Source organism: Callorhinchus milii, unplaced genomic scaffold, assembly GCF_018977255.1.
Source record: "Callorhinchus milii isolate IMCB2004 unplaced genomic scaffold, IMCB_Cmil_1.0 Scaffold1208, whole genome shotgun sequence".
Lineage (NCBI taxonomy): Eukaryota > Metazoa > Chordata > Chondrichthyes > Chimaeriformes > Callorhinchidae > Callorhinchus > Callorhinchus milii.
Genome location: NW_024705949.1, coordinates 1313 through 19247, shown reverse-complemented (window position 1 = coordinate 19247; position 17935 = coordinate 1313). Strand labels below are relative to the sequence as shown.

Sequence of the window (17935 nt, the reverse complement as noted above, 5' to 3'; positions counted from 1 at the left end):
TCGGCTGATTTACACACAGCGAAGCCATCGCAAACAGCCGTGAAGCGATCGAGTCATTTTATCTGAGGGATTATCGGCCAGGAGAGAGAGAGAAGAGACTCCCGTCTCTTTCCCCTTTGGATCTCCATCCCACAGTCCCTCCGCCTCGCTCCCTCTCTCACAGCCTTCAAGGCCAGTCTCAAGACCCTCCACTTCGACCAACCGCGCCTTCGGTCACCCTCCTACCCCCGCCCTCCACCCCCTCCTGATCCCAACCCCCAGCTCGGGTCCAAACCCCTGACTGTCCAGCGCCTTGGGATGTCCTCATGTATTGTTGTTACATCTCATCCTTGCAGTTGACTCACTCCACTAACCTGTTCTGGCATCCATTTGTTCCAGCCTCTAACTGTGGAGTCCTGAGGCTCAGTGGTTAGAGCACTCGCTTTGCAAGTGAGAAACCTGAGTTCAATCCCAGGCAGAGGGCGAAACCTCGGGCAAGTTTCCTTACTCCACACAGAGCCTAATAATAATCCCTCCAAAAACAATAATAAATTGGTCATTTTCAATCTATGACTGTTTGTGGGACATTGCTGTGCGCAATTGGCTGCCGCGTTCGCCCACAAATATACAGTCAATTCACTTTACAGTGTGTTCTGTGAAGCGCTTTGGGACGTCCTCCCGACGTGAAAAGAGCTATATCAAATACGAGGATTATTATTATAATCAGCTCTCACCATTCCTGCTAACCAGCTATTAACTGGTTAACTGTTAAACAAAATACTTCCCTGGTGACTCTCCTAAACGTGTCCTTCACGACACCACCGGACCACTACACCACAGAGGGTGGACTCAATTCTAACATTCCAACACAAAGAATGTCACCTTGGAGGCAATTCAGCTCCAGAGAACTTACCTCAAATCCCTTCTGCCCTCTCTCTCTCTCTCTCTCTCTCTCTCTCCCTCCCCCCCAAAGAGGAGAGCCCCTGTTAGCAGGACACTGTTTCTCTATACAGTATATAGTGTGAGTCTTGTAGCTCAATGGTTAGAGAGGATTTGGGTTTGATTCCCGAGTAGAACAGATCAGGGCGAAACCTTAGGCAAATTTCCTTACTCCCCACACACACACACACACACGCCTCTGTTTACACAGCAGTGAGTAGGAACCTGCTTGTTAAATTGATTGGCGGATCACTTTCCGGGGATAATGATCCCTTAAAAGAATAGTCACTCAATCTACGACTTTGTGGGACGTCGCTGTATGCAATTAACTACCCCGTTTCTCGCACAAAATACACAGTCACTACATTTTACAGTATATTCTGTGAAGCGCTTTGAGACCCTCGAAGACGTGATGAGGTTGTTATATACGCACTATATCAAATGCAAGGATTATTATTATTAAGAGAAGGGAGTGAGATATCAATATGGTACCAATGTGGTACAAGGATTACGATACGTGACTAATTGTTTCTGCCTTTGGTGTGGGAGCTCAGGGGCAGTCGTTTAACTGAGTTGCCGGGCTGTTTGTGGGACTCGGGTTGATTCCCGGGTGAGTCCGGTCAGGACAAAATCTTAGCCAGATTTCGTTACTCCACACACTCAGTCACACACACGCACACACTCGCACACACGCACACACTCACACACACACATATGCATTCACACACGCGCACACACCTGTGTTTGTGGGACTCAGCTGTGCACAGATTGGCTGCCGTGTTTCTCCCACAAACAGAGACTGGAGCTGCCGTTGGTGAGCAACTTTCTACAGATCTGCTGTTTTTCGACTTTTTCTGCAGATTTCCCCCCGAGTCACATAAACAGCCTTCGTCAGTGCAGCCGCTGTGACTGTGACTTTCCCTCCAGTTGTTCCTCTTTGATGTGTCACAGTGATAGCAATCCCACCTCTCTAGAGACTTGCGGTTTCATCTACAGTGTGTCCTGTGAAGCGCTTTGAGACGTCTCGAGAGGTGATAAGGCGCTGTTTCAAATGTCAGGATTATTATTATTATCATTAATCTTCTTCCCCTCCCTGTTGTGACCTGCAGATCAGCAGTGAGGTAGTGGCAGAGGGAGCTCTGCAGCCTGTAGAGGGGGGACAAGTGCAGGGGACAGAGGCCGGGCAAAGCCAACAGCAACAACAACAACAGCAGCCGCCCCCCAATGCCTGGCAGGTCATCAAAGGCGTTTTATTCAGGTGAGAAACGGTAGAGCTCAGAGCTGCTGCCCTGCGTGAGGGGCATCGAGACACGGGGACAGGAGGAGGCCATTAACAACAACAAATTACACTTGTTTAGTGAGCGTCCTTCACGTCGGGAGGACGTCCCGAGGCGCTGGACAGTCAGGGGTTTTGGGGAGTTAGGGTCAGGAGAGGTGGAGGGCGGTGGGGGTTACGAGGGTGACTGAAGGGGCAGTTGGTTGAAGAGGAGGGTCTTGAGATGTGCCTTGAAGGAGGCGAGGGTGTGGGTCGGGGGGGTGGTGGTGAGGAGAAGGGACTGGGGGATGGAGTTACAGAGGGTGGGGGCCCGGCTAACCCTCAATGGTGGGGCGGGAAGTGCAGGGGACCTGGATCAGGCCGGTGTCCGCTGAGCAGAGGGAGCGGAGGGGCTGATATGGGGAGGGAAGGTGAGGGAATCCGTTGTAAATCTTTAATTTTTAATCTGCTGTTAGACTTTGAAACCAGGTAGAATTCTGCGCCTCCTCCACCTCCTTGCATTTCATAGGCTGTCAATCTTGCTCCACATCCCCCACCCTTCCCACCCCATCATCACCCTCTCTGCCCCCACCCTCTGGAGCTCCATCCCACAGTCCCTCCGCCTCCACCCCTCGCTTGCTTCCTTCAAGGCCCGTCTCAAGACCCTCTGCTTCGACCAACCGCACCTTTGGTCACCCTCCTACCCCCGCCCTCCCCTGACTGTCCAGCGTGAAAGTCACCGTGTAAATGTCATCTGTTGTTGTTGTCGTCTCATCTGCCCCTCTCTCCCAATTAAATATCGATGGTGGAGCCAATAATAATTTGGTCACTCAGTCCATGATTGTTTGTGTGACACTGCTGTACGCAATTTCGCCCACAAATACACACAGTCACTACACTTGGTGGTGTATGCCGTGAAGCGCTTTGAGACGTCTCGATGACGTGATAAGGCGCTGTATCAAATGCAAGGATTATTATGATTATTATTATATTAAAAGTTTGCTGTAAAAGGCAGCTCTTGTTCACCTGACAAAAGAAAGTGTTGGCTGAGCTCTGGCGAGGGGGCAGAGCCTGGAGGTTGTAATCACGGGTTTTATTTTATTTTATTTATTTTCTCTTTCAGGATATTTATTATCTGGCTGATCAGCAGCTGGTTCCGTCGAGGGAGCTCACCCCAGGAGCCGACTGACCCCAACACAGTTGTCCATGCTCCCAGCCGCAACCTCTTCCCCAGGGACACCTTCATGGTGAGACCTCGAGAAGACCCCTAACCTCCCTCCCTCCCCCGACTATCGTCAGTCGGGCCTTCAGCCTCTCTTACCCCACCCAGCTCGTGTCCTCTCCCGCACCAGGCTCCGTGACCTGATCACCCCCCACCCACCCTCCCTCACCCCCACCATCGCCCGGCTGGCTCACTGGCCATCACTGGCTCCCTACCCCCCAGGGGATAGAGTTCAAAATCTTTGCCCTTAAAGCCCTCCATGACCTCGCTCCCCCCTATCTACCCTCTGTGACCTGATAACTCCATATCCACCTGTCTACTCCCTTCACTCAGAGGGCTCAAGCCCCCCCCCCACCATCAGCCTCGCTGCCGCCACTCTCTGGAACTCCATCCCACAGTCCCTCCGCCTCGAGCCCTCCCTCGCCTCCTTCAAGACCAGTCTCAAAAACCCCCTCTTCGACCAACCGCGCGTGGAGTCCTGTAGCTCAGTGGTTAGAGCACTCGCTTTGCAAGTGAGAGACCTGAGTTCAATCCCCGGCAGGTCAGGGCCAAACCTTGGGCAAGTTTCCTTACTCCACACAGAGCCTAATAATAATCCCTCCAAAACAAAAACAATAATAAATTGGTCATTTTAAATCCACAGCTGTTTGTGGGACATTGCTGTGCGCAATTGGCTGCCGCGTTCGCCCACAAATATACAGTCAATTCACTTTACAGTATATTCTGTGAAGCGCTTTGGGACGTCCTCCCGACGTGAAAAGCGCTATATCAAATGCAAGGATTATTATTATTATTCGGTCACCCTCCACCCCCTCCTGATCCCAACCCCCAGCTCAGGTCCAAATCCCTGACTGTCCAGCGCTTTGGGACGTTCTCCTGACTTGAAAGGAGGTGTGTGTAAATGCCACGTTTTGTTGATGATGATGTTGATGATGATGATGAGTGTCTGTCTCTGCCTTGCCAGGACCTGCGTGTGTATATCTCAGAGAATGAGCAGTTCACGGAGTTTAACAACACAGATCCCCTGTTCTGGGAGTATCCTGACCTGGTGTACGGGGACTGGAGCAGTGGGCTGAACAGTGACGGCTGTTACGAACACTATGGAGAAGTGAAAACGACAGAGGCACGTCCTCTCATCCCATTCCCTGTTCTCTCTCTCTCTCTCTCTCTCTTTGTGTCTCTCTATCTCTCTCTATCTCTGTCTCGCTCGCTCTCTGTGTGTCTCTGTCTCCCTCTCTCTCACTAGAGCTCTCTACTCTAACCCCTGCTCTCTCTCTCTCTCTCTCTGTCTGTCTGTGTCTCTGTGACTCTCTATCTCTCTCTCTCTCCATCGTGTCTGTGCTGGTGCTCCCTCCCCCACTGGAGCTCTCTATTCTAATCTGATCTCAGTCCCACCATCTATTTAAAGTTTTAACTTTTTATATTTAAAGCAATTCTCTCCCTTCCTCTTTCCTGCAGCGAGTAAAAAACAACGGTTCTTTGTACATTCACATCTATTTCACTAAGAGCGGATTTCACCCCGACCCCTTGAGAAAGAGTCAGTACAAACGTCTAGCCACAGTCTCAACAACACGAAGTAAGTGTGAAACTCTCCCTCTCTCCCTCCCGCCCTCCCTCCCCTCCCGCCCTCCTGTGCTCCCACAGCTCAGTGTCTGAGACGTGTGTGTGTTAGCCCCATGTGTTGGTCTGTACTTCTGCTTGTCCCTTGTACCCTCCGCTCCACCATCAGCGGCCACACTTTCAGCCACTACACCCCGAAACTCTGTCACTCTCTCTCTCCCCCCGCCTTGTCCCCTCCCTCCTTCCCCATCTTCAGGTCGTGCCTGAAGACCTTCCTCTTCGAGCAGTGGCTACGGTCACATCCCCCCTCCCCCCCACCGGCTCAACGTCCTGCTCCGCTATTGTCAGGCGCTCTGGGATGTTGCCCTGTGTGAGGGGCGCTATGTAAATGTAAGTTGTTGCTGTTGAGTTAGGCTGTGAGGCATGTATAGCACTGGCAACATGTGGACTCCCTGTAGCTCAGGGGTTAAGCCCTCGCTTCGCAAACCAGAGAGAGGACAGGGGTTCAATTCCCATGGGGGGCAGGTCAGGGCGAAACATTAGGCAAATGTGAGGATTAAACCTCTGCTTTAACCACAAACAAACAGTGTTGAACAAGTTCAAGAGAAGAAAGTACGAGAAAACCAAGAACCTGCTGACTGGTGAGACACAGACTGACCCCGAGATTATTAAGGTGGGTTTTGCTCGCTCGGTGGGTGGGTGTTTGTATGAGTTTATACCCGACTCCCAGTGTCGTGCCTTGGCACCACACCCCCACCCCCCCCACCCCGATTGTACCGTTTGTTAAGAGTTCAAAATCCTCAGGCCTCTGTCCTCAACTCTTCAATATTCTGTAGCTCAGTGGTTAGACCCCTCGCCGTGCGGGTCAGGTCAGGGCAAGACCTTAGGCAAGTTTCCTTACTCCACGCACACGCCTCTGTTTACCAGCAGTAAGTAGGAACCCGCTTGTTAGCTGATTGGGGGATCACTTTCCAGGGGTAATAAACCCTTAAAAAGATAACAATAATCACTCAATCCACGGCTGTTTGTGGGGACGTCGCTGGGCGCAATTGTCTTCCACGTTTCGCCCACAAAACACACAGTCACTACACTTTACAGTATATTCTGTGAAGCGCTTTGAGACGTCTCGACACTGTGATAACGGGCTGGGTCAAATGCCAGGATTATTATTATTATTATTATTAATATTATTCTGTCTACATCTACATCATCCGCGGACATGAGGGTCAACCACCCCAGGTACACGGATAACACCCAACTCTATCTCTCAGCCTTCCCCCTCGACTCCAGGACCACTGCTGTCCTGAATTAACATGTTGTATTCGTTGTAGTAAATGTAACTTGTTGTTGTTGTTCCCTGTAGAGAGCTGAAGATTACGGGCCGGTTGAGATCATGTCCCATTGGCATCCGAATCTGACCGTCAACATGATCGATGATCACACGGCCTGGGTAAAGGGAGCCGTGCCCCCCCCTCTAGACCAGTGTAAGTGATTTCCCCCTCCTCCCCTCCGTCACCCCCCCCCTTCCCCCAGCCCTCGGGCACAGAGGTTTGAGGCTGGGCGAGGCTCAGGCCACTCACACCGCTCTACAGCCAAAGCCTGTCAAGCACTTTGAGACGTCTTGACAAAGGGGTTGAGGTGCTGTGTCTAATGCGGGCGGGTTATCAAGCGGGCACTGTGCACAAGGGAGGGAGGGAGGGAGAGCGGGAGGGAGGGAGAGCGGGAGGGAGGGAGAGCGGGAGGGAGGGAGAGCGGGAGGGAGGGAGAGCGGGAGGATGGGTGGGAGGGAGGTAAGTAGATGTTGACTGTAGTGTTGCTGACTCCAGCCTCTCTTCCCCCCCCCACCCCCCAGATGTGAAATTTGACGCTGTGAGTGGGGACTATTACCCCATCATTTACTGTAACGATTACTGGAACCTGCAGAAGGATTATTTCCCCATTAACTCCAGCCTGGACCGGCTGCCCCTGCAGCTGACCTTCTGCCCCCTCAGCCTCTGGAAATGGCAGCTGTACGCAGCCCAGAGCAGTAAATCCCCCTGGAACTTCCTGGGAGAGGATCTGTACGAACAGCCAGACGACGAGCAGGATTCAGTCAAGGTTCGCTTGTTTGTTTGTTTGTTTGTTCCCCCCTCCCGACCCCAACCCCCAGCTCGGGTCCAAACCCCTGACTGTCCATCCAGCGCCTCGGGACATGTTTCCAATGTGAAGTGTCATTCGTTCGTTCGTTTGTGTTTTTCCTCCTGCACCGAGTGCCCTAATCTCAGCACTGTGATCCTCTCTCTCTCTCTCTCCTTACCTCTCTGCGCTCTCTCTGCTCTCTATCTCTCTCTCTCTATCTCCCTCTCTACCTCTCTCTCTTTATCCCTCTCTCGGGGCTTGAGGCTGGTACAATGTCAACCACAGCACCACATGACATTTACACGGAGTCTCTCACGTCAGGAGGACGTCCCGAGGCGCTGGACAGTCAGGGGTTTGGACCCGAGCTGGGGGTTGAGATCAGGAGGGGGTGGAGGGCGGGGAGGGTGGGGGGGTATGAGGGTGACCGAAGGCGCGCTCGGTCGAAGGGGAGGGTCTTGAAGGAGCTGAGGGAGTTGAGTGGAGCTGTGGGTTTGTCTGACGCTGTGTTGCTGTGTGGCAGGTGGCCCTGTTGGAAACGAACCCCTACCTCCTGGCCGTGACCATCATCGTCTCCATCGTTCACAGCGTCTTCGAGTTTCTGGCCTTCAAAAATGGTGAGTGCGAGACACTCAACAACAACAACAACAAGTGCCCCTCACGCAGGGCAGCATCCCAGGGCGCTTGACAGTGGGTGGGGGCACGACACTGAGCCGGGGAGAGGGAGGTGACTGTAGGCACTGGTCGAACAGGAAGGTCTTCAGGCGCGACGTGAAGATGGGGAAGGAGGGAGGGAGCGAAGCGGACATTAAAGATCTCCCGCAGCGCTATTTAAAGAGAGGAGGGGTTTCTCTCTCTCTCTCTTTCTTGGCCAATAAACCCCAAATCAATCAATCAATCAATCAATAAAATCAGTCGCTCAACCCACGACTGTTTGTGGGGACGTCGCTGGGCGCTATTGGCTGCCGCTTTTCGCCCACAAGATACACAGTCACTGCACTTCACAGTGTGTCCTGTGTGGCGAAGAGGGTTGAGACGACGTGTTGAGGCGTTGGGTCGAAATGTGAAATTATTGTTATTATTATTAATTTGTTGTTGTCTCTCGTTGGCAGATATCCAGTTCTGGAACAGCCGTCAGTCCCTGGAGGGCCTGTCTGTCCGCTCGGTGATCTTCGGGGTTTTCCAGTCGGCGGTGGTTCTGCTCTACATCCTCGATAACGAAACCAACTTTGTGGTTCAGGTCAGCGTCTTCATCGGCCTCCTCATCGACCTGTGGAAGATCACCAAGGTCATGGACGTTAAGGTCAGGCTTCCCCAAATCCCTGTGGCTTTCGCTCGCTCACAAGCTCACTCGCTCACAAGCTCACTCGTTCAGTCACTCGCTTGCTCAGTCACTCACTCAGTCACTCACTCGCTCAGTCACTCACTCGCTCAGTCACTCGCTTGCTCAGTCACTCACTCGCTCAGTCACTCACTCGCTCAGTCACTCACTCGCTCAGTCGCTCGCTCGCTCACAAGCTCACTCGCTCAGTCACTCGCTTGCTCAGTCACTCACTCGCTCAGTCACTCACTCGCTCAGTCACTCGCTCGCTCGCTCAGTCACTCGCTCGCTCGCTCGCTCAGTCACTCGCACGCTCACGCGCTCAATCACTCACTCGCTCAGTCACTCGCTCGCTCAGTCACTCGCTCGCTCAGTCGCTCGCTCGCACGCTCAATCACTCACTCGCTCAGTCACTCACTCGCTCAGTCACTCACTCGCTCAGTCACTCGCTCGCTCACACGCTCAATCACTCACTCAGTCACTCGCTCGCTCAGTCACTCGCTCGCACGCTCACGCGCTCAATCACTCACTCGCTCAGTCACTCGCTCGCTCAGTCACTCACTCGCTCAGTCGCTCGCTCGCTCACACGCTCAATCACTCACTCGCTCAGTCACTCACTCGCTCAGTCACTCGCTCGCAAGCTCACGCGCTCAATCACTCGCTCAGTCACTCGCTCGCTCAGTCACTCGCTCGCACGCTCACGCGCTCAATCACTTGCTCGCTCAGTCACTCGCTCACGCGCTCAATCACTCGCTCGCTCAGTCACTCGCTCGCACGCTCACGCGCTCAATCACTTGCTCGCTCAGTCACTCGCTCACGCGCTCAATCACTTGCTCGCTCAGTCACTCGCTCACGCGCTCAATCACTTGCTCGCTCAGTCACTCGCTCACGCGCTCAATCACTCGCTCGCTCAGTCACTCGCTCATGCGCTCAGTCACTCGCTCGCTCAGTCACTCACTCGCTCACTCACTCGCTCAATCACTCATTCACTCACACGCTCAGTCACTCGCTCGCTCAGTCACTCGCTCGCTCAGTCACTCACTCGCACGCTCACTCGCTCAATCACTCGCTCGCTCAATCACTCACTCGCTCAGTCACTCACTCGCTCAGTCACTCACTCGCACGCTCACTCGCTCAATCACTCACTCACTCAGTCACTCACTCGCTCAGTCACTCACTCGCTCAATCACTCGCTCGCTCAATCACTCGCTCGCTCAGTCACTCGCTCTCTCAATCACTCACTCGCTCAGTCACTCACTCGCTCGTTCAGTCACTCGCTCGCTCAGTCACTCACTTGTTCACTCAGTCACTCACACGCTCACTCACTCAATCACTCGCTCAATCACTCGCTCGCTCAGTCACTCACTCGCTCACTCACTTGCTCAATCACTCACTCACTCGCTCAGTCACTCACTCGCTCGCTCGCTCACGCGCTCGCTCACTCACTCACTCACTCGCTCAGTCACTCGCTTGCTCAGTCACTCACTCGCTCAGTCACTCACTCGCTCAGTCACTCACTCGCTCAGTCGCTCGCTCGCTCACAAGCTCACTCGCTCAGTCAATCGCTTGCTCAGTCACTCACTCGCTCAGTCACTCACTCGCTCAGTCACTCGCTCGCTCGCTCAGTCACTCGCTCGCTCGCTCAGTCACTCGCACGCTCACGCGCTCAATCACTCACTCGCTCAGTCACTCGCTCGCTCAGTCACTCACTCGCTCAGTCACTCGCTCGCAAGCTCACGCGCTCAATCACTCGCTCAGTCACTCGCTCGCTCAGTCACTCGCTCGCACGCTCACGCGCTCAATCACTTGCTCGCTCAGTCACTCGCTCACGCGCTCAATCACTCGCTCGCTCAGTCACTCGCTCGCACGCTCACGCGCTCAATCACTTGCTCGCTCAGTCACTCGCTCACGCGCTCAATCACTTGCTCGCTCAGTCACTCGCTCACGCGCTCAATCACTTGCTCGCTCAGTCACTCGCTCACGCGCTCAATCACTCGCTCGCTCAGTCACTCGCTCATGCGCTCAGTCACTCGCTCGCTCAGTCACTCACTCGCTCACTCACTCGCTCAATCACTCATTCACTCACACGCTCAGTCACTCGCTCGCTCAGTCACTCGCTCGCTCAGTCACTCACTCGCACGCTCACTCGCTCAATCACTCGCTCGCTCAATCACTCACTCGCTCAGTCACTCACTCGCTCAATCACTCACTCGCACGCTCACTCGCTCAATCACTCACTCACTCAGTCACTCACTCGCACGCTCACTCGCTCAGTCACTCACTCGCTCAATCACTCACTCGCACGCTCACTCGCTCAATCACTCACTCGCTCAGTCACTCACTCGCTCAGTCACTCACTCGCTCAGTCACTCGCTCGCTCACACGCTCAGTCACTCGCTCGCTCAGTCACTCGCTCGCACGCTCACGCGCTCAATCACTCACTCGCTCAGTCACTCGCTCGCTCAGTCACTCACTCGCTCAGTCGCTCGCTCACACGCTCAATCACTCACTCGCTCAGTCATTCACTCGCTCAGTCACTCGCTCGCAAGCTCACGCGCTCAATCACTCGCTCAGTCACTCGCTCGCTCAGTCACTCGCTCGCTCAGTCACTCGCTCGCACGCTAATGCGCTCAATCACTTGCTCGCTCAGTCACTCGCTCACGCGCTCAATCACTCGCTCGCTCAGTCACTCGCTCATGCGCTCAGTCACTCGCTCGCTCAGTCACTCACTCGCTCACTCACTCGCTCAATCACTCATTCACTCACACGCTCAGTCACTCGCTCGCTCAGTCACTCGCTCGCTCAGTCACTCACTCGCACGCTCACTCGCTCAATCACTCGCTCGCTCAATCACTCACTCGCTCAGTCACTCACTCGCTCAATCACTCACTCGCACGCTCACTCGCTCAATCACTCACTCGCTCAGTCACTCACTCGCTCAGTCACTCACTCGCTCAATCACTCGCTCGCTCAGTCACTCGCTCTCTCAATCACTCGCTCAATCACTCACTCGCTCGTTCAGTTACTCACTCGCTCGCTCAGTCACTCACTCACACGCTCAGTCACTCACTCGCACGCTCACTCCCTCACTCGCTCGCTCACTCACTCACTCCCTTACTCGCTCACTCCCTCACTCGCTCACTCGCTCGCTCACTCAAGCGCTTGAGACGTCTCAATGACGCGATGAGGCGTTGTATCAAATGCCAGGATTATTATTGTTGTTGTTGTTGTTGCTGCTGCTGCTGCTCACTCCCTCCATCGTCCTTTGCAGATTGACCGAGAGAACAGAGTGTTGGGGATCATCCCCCGACTGACCCTGAAGGACAAATCCACTTACATCCAATCGTCCACCAAGAACTACGATGACGTGAGATATAATAATATAATACTATAATAGCCTGGCTAACCTGCACCCCCCACCTCTCCTCTCCCTCCCCATCCCTCTTCCCCACTCTCTCCCGCACTTCTCCCCCTTCCTCCCTCTCCCCTCATCTCCCTCTCCACCCCCCTCCTTCTCCCACTTCCCCCCTCCCTCCTTAACTACACTTGAAATCCCAAAAAGCGCCTCTTCTGACATTGAAAGGCGCTGTATCGAATGTAAAGATTATTATTTTATTATTATTAATTATCATTATTATCCCCTGCTCTATGTGTGTGTGTGCGTGTGTGTGTGTGTTCTCCTCAAGCCCCCGCGCTGTCATGTCTGGCGTCCCCCAGGGCTCTGTCCTTGTCTCCTCTTTAATATCTACATGCTCCCCCTCGGGGACATCATCCGCAGACATGGGGTCAACTTCCACATGTATGGGGATGACACCCAACTCTATCTTTCTGCCCCCACCCTCAGCCCCACACTCCCTGTTTTCCTGACAGACTGTCTGTCTGCCCCACCCTCAGCCCCACACCCCCTGTTGTCCTGACAGACTGTCTGTCTGCCCAACCGTCAGCCCCAGACCCACTGTTGTCCTGACAGACTGTCTGCCTCCACCCTCAGCCCCACACCCCCTGTTGTCCTGACAGACTGTCTGTCGGACATCAAGTCCTGGATGATGGCAAATTTCCTCCAGTTGACTGTGAGCAAGATTGAGGCTCCAGATTGGCTCACGCCATCGCCTCCGCACCTCAGGCTGTGGCAGCATCACACTCCATGGTCTACAACTCACCAACTCACCACCAGTCAGGAACCTGGGGGTCTTGTTCAACCCTCATCTGTCTTCTTCCCCACATCCAAGCCATGACCCGCTCTGCCTTCCCTCACCTCCGTAACATCGCCCGACTCCGCCACTCCCTCACCCCTCAGGCGCTGAAACTCTTGTTCATACCTTCATCCCCTCCAGGCTCAACTATGCAAACGCTTTCCCAACCCCTCCCTCCACAGCTGCAGATAATCCAGAACTAACTCTGCAGCCGTGTCCTCTCCCGCACCAAACTCCGTGACCCCATCTCCCCCACTCTCGCCCGACTCCATTGGCTCCCTATCCTTCAGAGGATCCAGTTCAAGATCCTGATCCCCACATACAAAGCCCTCCATGGCTTCGCCCCACCCTACCTCTGCCACCTCCTAACCCTCTACCAACCCGCCCGCTCCCTCCGCTCAGCCGCTCCGGCTGCTCCACGTCCCCCAACCCACCATTGGTGGGAGAGCCTTCAGCCACTCTGCCCCCAACCTCTGGAATTCCATCCCCCAATCACTCCGCCTCACCCCCTCCTTATCCTCCTTCAAGTCCCACCTCAAGACCCTCCTCTTCGACCAATGCCATCAGCCACTCCCCTTCCTTTCCTCTCCCCCCCCCCCCCCCCCCCCCGACCCCAGCTCGGGTCTGAAATGCTGTACTCCAGGCGCCTTGGGACGTCCTCCCGACGTGAAAGCCGCTATACACATGGAATCTTGTGTGTGTGTGAGACTGTGTGTATGAGACTGTGTGTGTGTGTGTGTGTGTGACTGTGTGTGTAAAGTCGTGGTGAGATTCCTTTGTCCGACAGCTAATGTTAACCCACTTTCTTTCCCTTGTCACAGATGGCTTTTAAGTATTTATCCTGGATTCTGTTCCCGTTGTTGGGCTGTTATGCAGTTTACAGCTTATTATACCTGGAGCATAAGAGCTGGTATTCCTGGGTCCTCAGCATGCTCTACGGGTTCCTACTGACCTTCGGTGAGTAAACTAACAAGTCAGTCACTGGGGGCAGGGAATCCTCCCCCTCAGCCCCTGTTAACCCCACAGCCAAAGCCCTAACTAACTAACTAACTAATGGGGAGGGGGGTCCGAGCGGGACACGCAGCGGGAAAGCTCGGCCAGACAGCGCTCTCTCTCTCTCTCTCTATGGCTGAGCTGTGTGTGGGTTTAGTTGGTTAGACTCCAGCAGTTACCCCAATGCACTCTGTGCTCCCCCCACCCCCCCCCAACCTTGGCTCTCGCCAACCTGCGCCTAATACTCTCCGGAATTAGATAAACACGAGAGAGTCACTTTAATAATAATAATAATAATAATAATAATAATCCTTGCATTTGATATAGCGCTTTTCACGTCGGGGGGACGTCCCAAAGCGCTTCACAGAACACACTGTGAAGTGAATTGACTGTATGTTTGTGGGCGAACGCGGCAGCCAATTGTGCACAGCAATGTCCCACAAACAGTCGTAGATTGAAAATGACCAATTTTTTTTTATTATTGTTTTTTTTTTTTTGGAGGGATTATTATTAGGCTCTGTGTGGAGTAAGGAAACTTGCCCAAGGTTTCGCCCTCTGCCTGGGATTGAACTCAGGTCTCTCACTTGCAAAGCGAGTGCTCTAACCACTGAGCTACAGGACTCCTTTCTCCCTCTATCTCTGCCTCGTTCTTCCTCTTCGACCGACCAATGCCTATAGTCACCTCCTCCTCCCTCTGGGAGCGCTCTGGGACGCTGCTCTGCGTGATGGGGTGCGGTGTTGTTGAGTCTGATGTCTCTCTCCCTCTCTCTCCGCTGTAGGGTTTATCACGATGACTCCACAACTCTTCATCAATTATAAGCTGAAATCCGTGGCTCACCTGCCCTGGCGGATGCTCACCTACAAAGCCCTCAACACCTTCATCGATGATCTCTTCGCTTTTGTTATCAAAATGCCCATGATGTACAGAATAGGGTGTCTGAGAGACGGTAAGTCCTGTGCACTCACTGCCTCCCTCCGCTCAGGGGGCTCCGGCTTCGCCCGCGTCCCCCACCCGGCCCAGCCCAGCCCACCATCAGCCTCTCCGCCCTCCATCGCACTTCCTTCCCTCCCTCCGATCCTTGTTCCCTCCCTCGCTCCTTCAAAGCCCATCTCAAGACCCTCCTCTTAGATCAACCACGCCCTCGATCACCCTCCTACCCCCACCTTCCCCGCCCTCCACCCCCTCCTGATCCCAACCCCCAGCTCGGGTCCCAATCCCTGACAGTCCAGCGCCTCGGGACGTCCTCCTGACATGAGAGGCTCTGTGTGAATGTCGTGTGCTGTTGATGTTGTTTGTTCTTATCACGTCTTCGAGGCGTCTCAGTGACGTGAGGAGTCGCGACATCAATTCAAGGATTATTATTACTATCAATAATAATGTTTGCAACACCTTTGAAGCAGGTTTTACCCCTCACAGGCCCCGCCCCTCACAGGTCCCTCCCCTCACAGGCCCCTCCCCTCACAAGCCCCGCCTCTCAGGCCCCACCTCTCACATGTCCCTCCCCTCACAGGCCCCTCCCCTCATAGGCCCCTCCCCTCACTGGCCCTGCCCCTCACAGGCCCCTCCTTGCACCGGCCCCTCCCTGCACAGGCTCCCGCCCCTCACAGCCCCCTGCCCCTCAAGGCCCCGCCCTCACAGGTCCTGCCCCTCACAGGCCCCTCCACCACAAGTCCCGTCTCCCACAGGTTACCCAGTCCCCTCCCTTAAGAGCTCCTCCTCCCATTGGCTCCGCCCCACAAGCAACCTCCCATAGATCCCTCCTCCCACAGGCCCCTCCCCTCACAGGCCCCTCCCCTCACAGGCCCCGCCCTGATTGTGACAAACGTCCCTTCTCTCCTCCCAGACGTGGTATTTTTCATCTATCTTTACCAACGACGTATTTACCGCGTGGACCTCACGAGGATGAACGAGTTTGGGACGAGCGGTGAGGGTCCGGGGGCGGGACCAGTGGAGGGCGGGGCAGGGGCCAGGGCCATCGAGGCCCCCCCAGGGGAGTCCAACAAACCCGCCGGGCCGAAGAAAAACGATTAACAACAACAACGACAAAATAATAATCCATGATAATTAATAATTGATCAATTAAAAAAAAAAGGCAAACTTTGTATCGTCCCAATTTTAATGTTTCATCGACGACAAAGCGGAAGGAACGAGGAACCATGGACTTTACGGATCGATCTGATACTGATTTTTGTATTGACATAATCCCCTGTTAAATTAGTGACGAGTTCTAGGTAAAAACGTGCTGTGCTTGTATTTTGTCTCCTGGCTACATATCTGTATTTAAGTGCATAATCACTGTCGTTTGTGTTCCACCAACGGGTGGAATATCTGGTCCATTAAATGGCGAATAAGGTTTAAATTTCCCGTATTTGTCCACAGACCTTCTTCTGTGTGTCCTCTGGGGGGAACAAACCAGAATTTTTTTNAATATATAAATGTATGTATATGGTTTTAAATTAAATTAAAATAAAAGTAAATAGCAACAGTTTAGTTTAGTGACTGACGGATTAGTTTAGGGACAGACAGGACTGATCGCAAGGCTGTTAGGGTTAGAGACGAGAGGCGGGTCAGAGACTTGCGAATTAATCTCAAAGCGTTTGATTTGACACAAATTCCTCTTCGTTCAAGTTTAGATTCACATTGATTTGAGGTGGAGTTGGAGTTGTGAAATTCAGTTTAAAGAAAATGGCACAAAAGATGTGTTAATGAGAACTCCTCCTCCACTCGTTCTCTTTCCTTCTTCCTCCTTCCCTCCTTTCATCCCATAGACACATAGATATATATACACAGACACACACATATACACAGACACACACACAGAGACACAGGCACATATACAGACACACATACGTAGACAAACACCGAGACACACACATATACATAGATACACATATAGACAAACACAGACACACACAAATTCACGAGCGAACTGACCTGGGACCAGTGAGTGTGAATTAAAACCAGCAAAGCAAAAGTTTAGCGAGGTTTGAGGCAGAATGAAGTGTGTATGTGTGATTGTGTGTGTGTGATTGTGTGTGTGCACTGGGAAACTATTACTGAATGACTTGAGGGGTTGATTTCCAAATTGTGATTTACTTCCCTGAGTTATTGTGACGATAATAAAAGTACGATTCCTTGCTTTGCTAACTCTTAGCAGTCACTGACCTCTGCTCATTCCACCTCTCCACTCCAACGCCCAAACTTAAACCTAAACCCCTGCTAATAGTTCATCTCTGGTAGTTTTCTCAAAACTAGTGACCCCCACTTCGCCCCCATCCCTTCCCCCCTCTCTCCACACTCCACCCTCCCAGAGAAAAAATATGCCAATTGAAAATAAAACGTTTAGCGCACATTTCCAAAGTATTACTCCTGTATTGAAACTCCTTTCGCCAAAACACACTTGTGTACAAAAAGACGATTAAATACATTTCATCATTAAAAACCCTTGCGTTGGTGACTGTCTGCTTATTTTGAGGTCTATCTGTCTCACTCCTTGGGTTCAATGAGAATAGTGACTGTGTTTTGTAGGTGAACTAGTTGATGTAAGAGCGGGGGAGTGGGACCAGTTGGGGTAAGAGTCGGGGGGTGGGGTCTAGTTGGGGTAAGAGTCGGGGGGTGGGGTCGAGTTGGTAAGAGCTGGAGAGTGGGATTAGTTGGGATAGGAGTGGGGGAGTGGGGACTAGTTGGGGTAATAGCGGGGGGAGTGGGGACTAGTTGGGGTAAGAGAGGGGGAGTGGGGACTAGGGGTAAGAGCAGGGGGAGTGGGGACTAGTTGGGGTAAGAGCGGGGGAGTGGGGACTAGTTGGGGTAAGAGCAGGGGAGTGGGGACTAGTTGGGTAAGAGCAGGGGAGTGGGGACTAGTTGGGGTAAGAGCGGGGGAGTGGGGACTAGTTGGGGTAAGAGCGGGGGAGTGGGGACGAGTTGGGGTAAGAGCGGGGGAGTGGGGGGAGTGGGGACTAGTTGGGGTAAGAGCGGGGGAGTGGGGACTAGTTGGGGTAAGAGCGGGGGGAGTGGGGACTAGTTGGGGTAAGAGCGGGGGGAGTTGGGGGACTAGTTGGGGTAAGAGCGGGGGAGTGGGGACTAGTTGGGGTAAGAGCGGGGGAGTGGGGACTAGTTGGGGTAAGAGCGGGGGAGTGGGACCAGTTGGGGTAAGAGCGGGGGAGTCGGGACTAGTTGGGGTAAGAGCGGGGTAGTGGGGACTAGTTGGGGTAAGAGCGGGGGGAGTGGGGACTAGTTGGGGTAAGGGCAGCGGAGTGGGGACTAGTTGGGGTAAGAGCGGGGGAGTGGGGGAGTGCGGACTAGTTGGGGTAAGAGCGGGGGAGTGGGGACGAGTTGGGGTAAGAGCGGGGGAGTGGGG

General features: G+C 53.6%; 1 protein-coding gene across 1 annotated transcript; it reads left to right on the top strand.

The window, feature by feature from the left end:
- Positions 1 to 2027: 2027 nt before the first annotated feature.
- On the top strand, positions 2028 to 17020 carry clptm1 (CLPTM1 regulator of GABA type A receptor forward trafficking; the record flags this gene model as incomplete). Its single annotated transcript, XM_042346635.1, is given in 13 exon segments — positions 2028 to 2176; positions 3297 to 3420; positions 4360 to 4518; positions 4854 to 4971; positions 5543 to 5628; positions 6319 to 6439; positions 6808 to 7052; positions 7594 to 7687; positions 8183 to 8373; positions 11663 to 11758; positions 13406 to 13541; positions 14357 to 14524; positions 15422 to 17020. Coding segments are annotated over 13 exon segments (1875 nt in total), but the record flags the coding sequence as incomplete, so codon positions are not given.
- Positions 17021 to 17935: the final 915 nt, after the last annotated feature.